General features: G+C 40.2%; 1 protein-coding gene across 1 annotated transcript; it reads right to left on the reverse strand.

Moving 5' to 3' along the window:
• Positions 1-327: 327 nt before the first annotated feature.
• Positions 328-9,064, reverse strand: tacc3 (transforming, acidic coiled-coil containing protein 3). Its single transcript, XM_079527976.1, has 17 exons — positions 8,903-9,064; positions 7,701-7,863; positions 6,162-6,295; positions 6,033-6,079; positions 4,741-5,929; positions 4,423-4,486; positions 3,689-3,866; positions 3,432-3,490; positions 3,204-3,334; positions 3,039-3,117; positions 2,409-2,555; positions 2,221-2,288; positions 2,095-2,138; positions 1,811-1,983; positions 1,002-1,108; positions 786-906; positions 328-654 (listed from the first exon to the last, which is right to left on the reverse strand). The coding sequence occupies exons 2-17, from the start codon at positions 7,860-7,862 to the stop codon at positions 589-591; spliced, it is 2,769 nt and encodes a 922-aa protein (XP_079384102.1). The 5' UTR covers position 7,863; positions 8,903-9,064; the 3' UTR covers positions 328-588.
• Between the last annotated feature and the right edge of the window lie 204 nt (positions 9,065-9,268).

Consider the following 9,268-nt stretch of genomic DNA (forward strand, 5'->3'; position numbering starts at 1 on the left):
ATGTTAAAAAGAATCGATCCACAAGCAAACTTTTAAATCAACACTGCCCCCATGTGGTTTCAAAGGTCAAACCAATTCACACCAAACACATTGCCATAGTTTAAGCCATTTGTGTTAATTTCTTTTAAGGACATTGACCTAATCTAGGGTCTCCCCAGAAGCAAAGATTTGAGTTACAAAGATATCTAGTTCAAGGGTTCCCCCAGAAGCAAAGATGAGTTTTTTTAAAAAAAATCTACGAGATTGTAGATCTATTTTTGAAAAGCCAAAGTATAAAATAGTTACGTTTTATTAATGGGATACATGAAATAAACAAGCAATAAGACATTTTAAACCATCTAATCAGAACAGTATTAACTTTATTTGTACGAAATATTCCAAGAAATCATATAATAAGCGGCAAAAAAAGCAGAATAAACATCAATAAGGACAGGACAACAATTAAACAAAGTGTGCCGTTTTCAGCTCCTCTGGCCATTTTAGATGAGTTAACAGCAATAAGAGCAGAACAATAACAAAACATTAAACAGCAGCAATAAGAGCCGAACAACAACAAAACAGCAGGACAATAATATGATGATCTCGTTTTCAACTCCTCTGGACATTTGTGATGAGTTCGTTGCAGACCTTACTAAGCTCTTCAAACTCTTTTCCCTGAGGTACAGAGAATGGTGAGAAAAAGGCAGAAAACATAAGTAGATATCTTCAGATTATTACAAACAGTTGTGAGTAGATCATCAACTAATTTCACGACATTTTTATTCTGCTTAACAGTGTTCACTTACTTTCTGGTCAAGGCTCTTTTCCAGAGACTGGACCTTTAGCTGCTCCATGCGACCCTGGGCTTGAAGTCCCGCCATCTCAGCCTTGAACTTTGACCGCACCTCAAAAATCTGTTTATTTGCCCTGAAAACAGCACAAGCGCAGGCAGTTTACAAAACCAGTGTCTTGGCAGGGCTCATACAATAAACAGAATGGTAGTAGATTCTAGTAAATCTTACATCTCAATTTTCTCCTCTGCATGTTTCTTCAGTGTCTGATAGCGCTGCTCCTCCTTTTTGATCCTGGCCAGGGCATCCTGAGCGCATGCTTTTAGAGTTTCTTCATTCTAGTAGTATAAATCAAAATTGTGTCATAACAAAAATTACGGTTAAAAGCAAAACCTTTTCTGTACTTTTCAAACCCGGGCCGGCTATGCAAGGACTGAGCCTTAATGGTATGTGCTCTTCTAGGTAGGTGAGCCCAGGCAAACGTCACCCACATTCCTAGTCTCTGTGCAATGTGTACAACTGTAGTCCTGGGGTTCTCGAAGATGGCATACTCATTTCCTGTTCTGGATCATTTTGGGTTGCGCATGCTTATCCGACCATTGAACAGACATGCTGAAACAACGATCGGATTAAGGTTGGCGAACATGCGCTGCTCCGTGCTTGCGGCTATGGTTAGGGTTTGAGGTAGGTTGTCGTTCTAATGACAGTCGGGCCAATAGTATGTGGAAACTAAAGCCTGTACCGGGTGTACCCGATCATTTTACCATAGCTTTGTTTGATTGGGTCTGCAGCAGATTTGAACTGGAAACACATATCAGGTGCTATGTGTTTCCACTTTCAGTTCAAATCTGTTGCAGAGCCCATCAAATCAAAGATCAGAATTTACAATTGACATTAAGAGACTCACGCAGACACACGCAGACACACACACACAGGAAATCAAATAAGTTGGCTAGGAAACGGATCAGAATATGATGCGTGTTAAACATTGGATATGTTCAGCATGACCTCCAAGTCATGCTGTGATGATTATTACTCACCTTTCTGCAACCTGCAATGACCTCCTTATATTTGTCCAGTCTCTTTAAGACTTCAGAGAAAGACCTCTCCAAGTTACTCAGCTCGGTTTGCACTTGTTCCTTCTCCTGCAAGGCCTCCCTCAAGGCCTCCCTGAGGCGTGTTTCCATCTTCTGGCGGTCTCCCTCTTGTGCAGCTGGTAGAATGAGGAAAGATTGACAGAGACAAACAATGATCCATAAAGATGGGGATAGTACACGTTCACAGAACCCTGCCATCAAATACAAATTCGGTTTCAATAACTTACATCTCATCTTTGCACTTGAGCTCTCGAGTTCAGAAATGATTATCCTGTGCAAGAAATTGAAAAATTGCTTAAAATGTACATGAATAAAATTGATAAAGTAGCAAATAACAGTAATAAATGGCTCACTTCTTGTCCTCAGATTCTTCAAAAAGCTTGTCATATTTTGCTTTCCATTGCTTATCTTTTTCATTTGCCTGTTGAATAAATATACTCTATTGTTAGAATCAGTGTATGTCTGAATTTAATTAATCTAATTCTTTCATACTCAAGACATTAACTTGAGACAATGAGAATGAAATCAGCTCTTAACTTACCAACATCTGAACCAACGCAATGGCTTGATCCATGTCTTTCTGACTGTATTTCAACATTTCAACAATTGCATCCTCTGCATTTGTTGGCTGGGGAAGAGGAGCGACTCTGCACACAGGCATTTCAGAATCCTGGTCCCAGACCACAATCTAAATACAAATTAGAGTTTACATAGGCTGATTCAACAGCTTTGAGGCAACACAAATTAACTCCATTTAATGTTAAAATCCCATGAATTTCAGAGTTTGAGATTTCTAAAATTGTAATGCAGCTGGTGGAATTTTAAAGCTTTTGCAAATCAACTGAAATGCAAAAACAAAAGTAAGAAAATAAATGCAAAATGTATTAGTAATTAGTTCAGTAATCTGCGGAGTGGAGAACTGATGTGATTTCCCATTTCTGTTCCATCCCAAGGTTAAACCGCTTCCCGCCGACCTTTACCGTCACATTCCTTCGTGGCTAGCAGAAACATTGTCTAAAGTGTTTTACTGATGGGGTAGACCATTTTAGTGATGTACAATTTAAGAAGAAAGAAGTGATGGATGATCCAGGAAAAAAGAAGGCTCTTGCATATATTGCAGGAATGGTTCAAGTATGACTAATTACAGTGGCAAATGTGACAGGTGACTTACTGATTCTATGACATCAACTAGCTTGAAATCATCTCTTGATTGTGAAGAATTTGTATCGGCAATCTGTGGAGCTTCCAAACTGAAAAGAAATCAAACAGTTTAATTCATTGACTGGCTTTAAAGTAAAGACTATTTGATCTGGCGGGTGAGGTTGGTGCAACATACCGTGAAACAAAGGGGGCTAGACGAGGGATAGGATTCTGTGCACCAGGGCCCACTGCCTTTTGTGGGCTCTCTTTCAACAGGGGGTCAAACTTAAGGTAGAGAGACTGTTTCCTTAATGCAGATTCCTTGAACTGTTAACAGCAGATTAGCAAACAAAAAACACATTTAAATTTAGTAAGTACAAAAGTACAAGAAAAAAAGAAGAAGAAACATGAGGGCAACACTCACGCTGCCAGTCCCACATTGTTCCAGGTAGTCCATTTGACCATCAAAGTCATTTGCCATGACTAGGGAAAAGATAACATAGCAAATTAAAGAGGATAAATTCAGGTAGCTTATATTCAATGTATGGAAGAGAACATTTATATTTTTTAATATACAAATAAGTCCTCAAATGTACCACTTGAGAATACAAAAGATAAGTAAACATTCAATGTCTGTAGGTTGAATACAAGTGTCCTAAAATGTGAGACAATATGACTTACACATGGTTCCAGGAACAAACTCGTCACTGGGTTCCAGCAGCCCAGTCTGTGAGTTCTGATCAAGGTGACCCAGTGTAATGAATTCAGGAGTACTAAAGACAGGTTGCTCAGTCTCAGGCTGAAATCCCAAGTCAGGGCCAGGGGCAGTCTCCATCTTCTCATCAGTCGTCACGTTATTCTAAAAATAAAACAAAAAAAGATAGGCTTATAATCAGTGGTGGACAAAGTACAGTGGTGGACAAAGTAACCCCACAAATATTACTCAGTAAAATTTCTACTTGAGTTAAAGTACCTGCTTAAAAAATAAATAGAAGTATTCAAAGATGCATGCTTTTACAAAGTACTCAGTAGAACTCAAAGTACGTTTTCATATCAAAGCAATAATAATGGTGACATTTTCACAAAAATGTAAAGTGGTTTATAATTTAAGTAAATACTTTACTTTCTCCTTTCCTAGAAATGTAGTGGAGTCAGTACAGTGTGTCAAAATACAAAGACTCAAGTTAAGTACAGATATTGGGGGTGGGGCCACTGGGGGGGTTGTTAGTGTCCACCTCTGCTAATGCTTTGACTGTCCAGCTGTAACAGCAGATTATTACATAAAAATAAATTAAAACGGTGCCAATGACTAGTAAACTAAGTATGCACCCCGCTCAATCTTGGGAGTTCAGAACTAAGTGTGCAAGGAGACAAAAAAATATATTCAACTAATAGATGTTAAGATCATTCATTACTTCTTTCAATGCAACAGGAGTGGGTCCATCAATCTTTTGGATGTCATCTTTCTCATCTCCGGTACTACAGAGAGCAAAGCCAAGACACACACGTAAGCTGGAATACTGTTAACACATAGCATTTTGTGCTTCAAAACTTGCATTGGTCAGATCAATTAGATTGCCTTTTAGGCCTAAACCGCACTAATGCAACTCCTTGGAACTGCCATTGGGGATAATAGTTTCATGCAACTACTCACAAACGTTTGGTTGCAAGGAGTTGCATATCATTGGTGCAGTTTAGGCCTTAGAGTTATTTTTTTTAAAAGGCCAACATACCACACAGGAGTGGGAATCTCTTTAACTGGAGTTGGTGCCTTGCCCAGAATGCCCACAGGACTGGACTTCTCCCCAGATGTTGGTGAATTGTTCATTTTTGCCATTTTTCCATTTGTGCCAAAGGGATTGAAGTTTGGGTCATCAAACTTGTCAAGTTGAAAGGAGTAAGAAGACTTTGGAATAGGAGCCATATCGACGTCATCGGCCACAGGCTTGACTGGAGATTCTTTTGGTGGGGTGGGTTCCTTCTTTTCAGGTGCAGGCTTTCTCTCCGTCGATTTCAAACCAGGTGGCTTTTTACTAAACCTTTTGGGTGGCGGCTTCCGTTTGACTTCAATACCATCGTCAAAATTGAACTCAAGTTTCACTGGGACTTCGTTAAGAGGAGCATCAGTTGTTTGAGACACCGATTCATCCTTTGTTGGTTTAAGGGTGTCAGATACGGCAGTGGCTACCGGCTTCTCTGGTACATCTACACTATTTATGCTTTCCAGGACCTTAAGAGGAGCACCAGTGGGTTGGGACATGAAGTCATCCTCCGTTAGTTTAGGCGTGTCGGATACCACTGTGGCCACCAGCTTTGCAGGTACGTCTACCTTGTTTACGCTTTCCATATCCGGTGGGTCACTGCATGGCACTTTTTTCCCAACCTGAGGAGAATTCTGCATTTTTGAGCCTCCCGTCATGAAAGGATTGACTGAATCCAAGTTGTCAAAATCAAAATTGTAAGAGCCCTTGGGTGGCAGAGGAGCATCTTCTACAGAATAATTGGCTGTAGCTTCTTCTGGAATGACAGTGGAAGACATAGCAGCAGGCGTTTCCTCATCGGTTATGTTGGACGATGAATGTTGTTCCTTGTCAGCCGTTTGTTTCGACACTATGACCACACTGCTATCCGTGGAGTGTGTGTCTGTAGACATATTAGCAAGTGAATTTTCCATAGAGGGGGTGATAGGAAGTGTATCATCCAGTACCATTTCGGTTTGAGAAATCTCCCGTGACACATTCTCTGGTATTCCACATTGAGGTACTTTTGTGCCTGCAGGGACGTCTTCAAGAGCAGGCCTGGTTGGAGAGTTAGGGACTTTAACAGACGCCTGAAATGGATTTATGGCATCCAAGTTGTCCAAATCAAAGTTGTAGCCACCCTTGCTTTGTATGGGCATGTCATCAAGATTAGGTGATAACTCTGTGTGGACAAATTGAACAAGGGATGCACTTCATTAGCTAAGCAGTTCGGAAAGAAAAATAAGAGGTGCAAATGCTACGATATTCATATCTGGATGTTTTACCAATTTTGGGCCTGTCAACTGACGTAGTGACATCCTGAGGCAAAGTACTATAAGATACAAAAGAGAACAGATTAGCCATCGTAATAGTTTTGTCAACACAATATTACTCATAAGAAACTGAAGATTTACCTTGAGTTAGTCAACTGTAAGGACTCCATTGCTTTTGTGCACTCATCCAGGCAACCCTGGATTCTTTTGCCAGTCTTTGAAGGGGATACAATTCTTTTGGTGAAAGGGTCTCTTCTTGGAGTCTGAAAACAAACCTGGATTGACGTATAATAATCAGTGTAGTATAGCTGGTTAACTGGAACTTTAAATTCAAACTAAAATGTTGTGTTCCCTGCAATCATCTTTCTAATCAGTGTGAAATCTCTCTATACATTTTAGCACTTTGAGTAAAGTGCATTATAATAAAATGTATTACTAAAGTTTGACCATATTATAATAATAGTAGTGACAGAAAACTAAAAAAAAAGAATGGAGCACATTACTCTCATTAAAATCTTAAACACTACTTGAGTAAACATAATAAAGATAAATAAATAAAATACAGTCACTGCTTAAGACTAAGAAAAAAAATGTTGTAGGATAACTTAAGGGTACACATCCTGACCATCATTTAAGCAAGATAGGTAAACTAGAAAAAGTGCCCTTCTGGGCACAGGTCTCCACCAGGAGGATAGGAGTGTGTGTGATGTTTGGCAAAATGTTTAGGAGTGATATAAACATGTTTGTTTGTTTTTTGCAACAATTTTCTTCATTTTGTTGAGGAAATGCAGAGCCAGATCACTCATAGCATCTCTGAGGATAGAATTCTGGATGAGCAGGACATGTGCAGCATTTTGTACAAAACGGGCCACTCCTGAAAACTTTGGAAGGCAATCTTAGCCAATCAGTGTAGAATCTGAGAAAGCAAACAGACTTGTCTTGATCACATGACTACAGAGATCATGTATACCGATTTGCATGAGATTTGGATGAAATCTGTGCGACTAATATAAACAATGTGTTTTGCAGAAATCGGCCTCATGGTGGCGCTATAACCGGCAGATGTGGAGGGATGCAGGGAAAATGTTTTTCCATGGCCTCTAGGGAGTGTGCATACAAAGTTGTACACAGATCGATGCAGTTATAGGTAAAAACAGGAATTGCCCTGTTATAGCGCCACCATGAGGCTGGTTTGGAAAACAAATTGTGTCATGTCGTCCTCAGCCTAGTGGAAATGTGCGTGTATAATTTCACGGAAATTCCACACTGTGTTTGTGATTTGTGGCATTTTGTTGGAAACGGACCAATCATGTAAGCGAATCTTAGCCAATCAGGAAGGAAGATGGGAAATGGTGCAGATCCGTGTTGATCACATGACTATGGAGATAGTGTATACCGAATTGTGTGATGTATGGATAAAATGTGTACGAGTAATCTACAGAAATGTGTTTTGCCTAAATCTGCCTCATGGTGGCGCTATAACAGGCCGTTGAGGAATATTTGGGGCAACGGTGCCGGAGATTAGCTGGTAACAGACGGAAGGAAGGAAGGACGGACGGACGCACACACACACACGGACGTGCAAAACATACTCTCTCCCCATGCCTTCGGCCTGGTGGAGACAAAAAAGGGTTTTGAAACTTTACAGTACATAAAAAAATAGGCAACTCAATTATGTACCTTTACTCCCTTTGCTACGGTCTTGCTGGGCAGGTTCTCCGACTGTCGCAGAATGGAGGGTCTCCCAGTCGGCTGATCCAAAGCAAAGGCGTCCAGGACTGAATCGATGTGCTTCGCTTCAGGACAGGGACTTTGGTTCTCATCATTCACAACAGTTGCCATCCTGTTTTAAAGGGAGATGGAGAGCTAAGTGGGTGCATTGAACTTCTGACAAAATCCTCCACCTGGAGTGGAGACTAGCCCAAGGTTTAGACTCTCGTAGAGGGTTTTTTCGATTCTGATTCGATTCGTTAGAATCGGAAAAAAAACTCTACAAGAGTCTAAACCTTGGGCTAGAGTGGAGACCATGTGAGCATCATGCAATGATGCTCACATGGTATAATATCCACTTACATCTGCAGCTCATCGTCTGCTGCAACAGCACAGCAGTGCCGATAGCCTGATACACATTGTAACATGGTGAATTTCAGATACAGCCGGTGAGTCGGGATTACACACTTCTTAATCTTTATAATAACAGGATATTTCAGAACACAAGCGGCCCGATTTGATCACTCACTTTATATTTTGAAGTTCGTGGTCAGAGTGAGGACCATTAAACACAGGAGTGTCCAGTGGGGTGATCAGTATCTGACAGACGTCAGAATAGATACAAATAAATTAGTTTAAAAAAAAATCATCTTCCTTGTTCAAGGCTAAAGATATTATTAAAGTTATGTTTTTCAATTACATTTTCTCTATAATGTTACCCTGGTGGATTAGATGGTGGGTTTCATGCTACTCTGGATTCCCTGATTTTATTTACTAGTAAACTGCTGATCATGGGCTGACCTTAGTAGAGGAGGTCCATAGCCTCCTGCACTTTACTCAATGTCTGCCATTGCTAATCCCCATTCCCCAATCTTTCCTCCGTTGACAAACGACAAAGGCGTCAGAAACGTTCATTACTTATTGGTTTAATGTAAACAAATGTGGCAATTTGCAAATGTAGACCTTTGGAAATACATCAAATTAACGAGGCACTGGCGTTAAAGCCTGATTTCTTAGAAAAATAGCCGAAGTTGTTGTGAGAACAGCTTTTTTCGGTGCGCCATACCGTCGTGAGCCGAAAGCACAGCAGTATACAACAACGTCATTCCTTTTAGCATGTAGAAGTTATAAAATACAATGCGTACTTTAAAACTGCATTTTAAACCACCTACCTCAAACTAGAAGCGGGTGGTTAAATGTATACGTCCTTCCAACCAAAGTGATTTGATCCAGTGACTGTGACAACAATAAAGTGACAATGTTAAAACGCGTTTGAAATGCCCTCCTCTAACTCTTCTTCCAGCATAAACGGTTACAAGTTTAAACGTCAAACTGACCAATGAGATCGTTAGATCTCTTAGCCACGAGCGTTAGGAAAATGCACTTCCTTGTGAAACAGCCAATAGCGTTTCGGGCGGATATGACTCAATGTTTTCTTATTACAAACCCCCAAACAAATGTATTTTTGACACAAATTAACAACACAACTGTAGAGTATTTTTGCGAACAAAGAAAACAAACAAACAAAAAATACGTAC

The sequence above is a fragment of the Electrona antarctica genome (genome assembly GCF_951216825.1).
Source record: "Electrona antarctica genome assembly, chromosome: 18".
Taxonomy (NCBI): domain Eukaryota; kingdom Metazoa; phylum Chordata; class Actinopteri; order Myctophiformes; family Myctophidae; genus Electrona; species Electrona antarctica.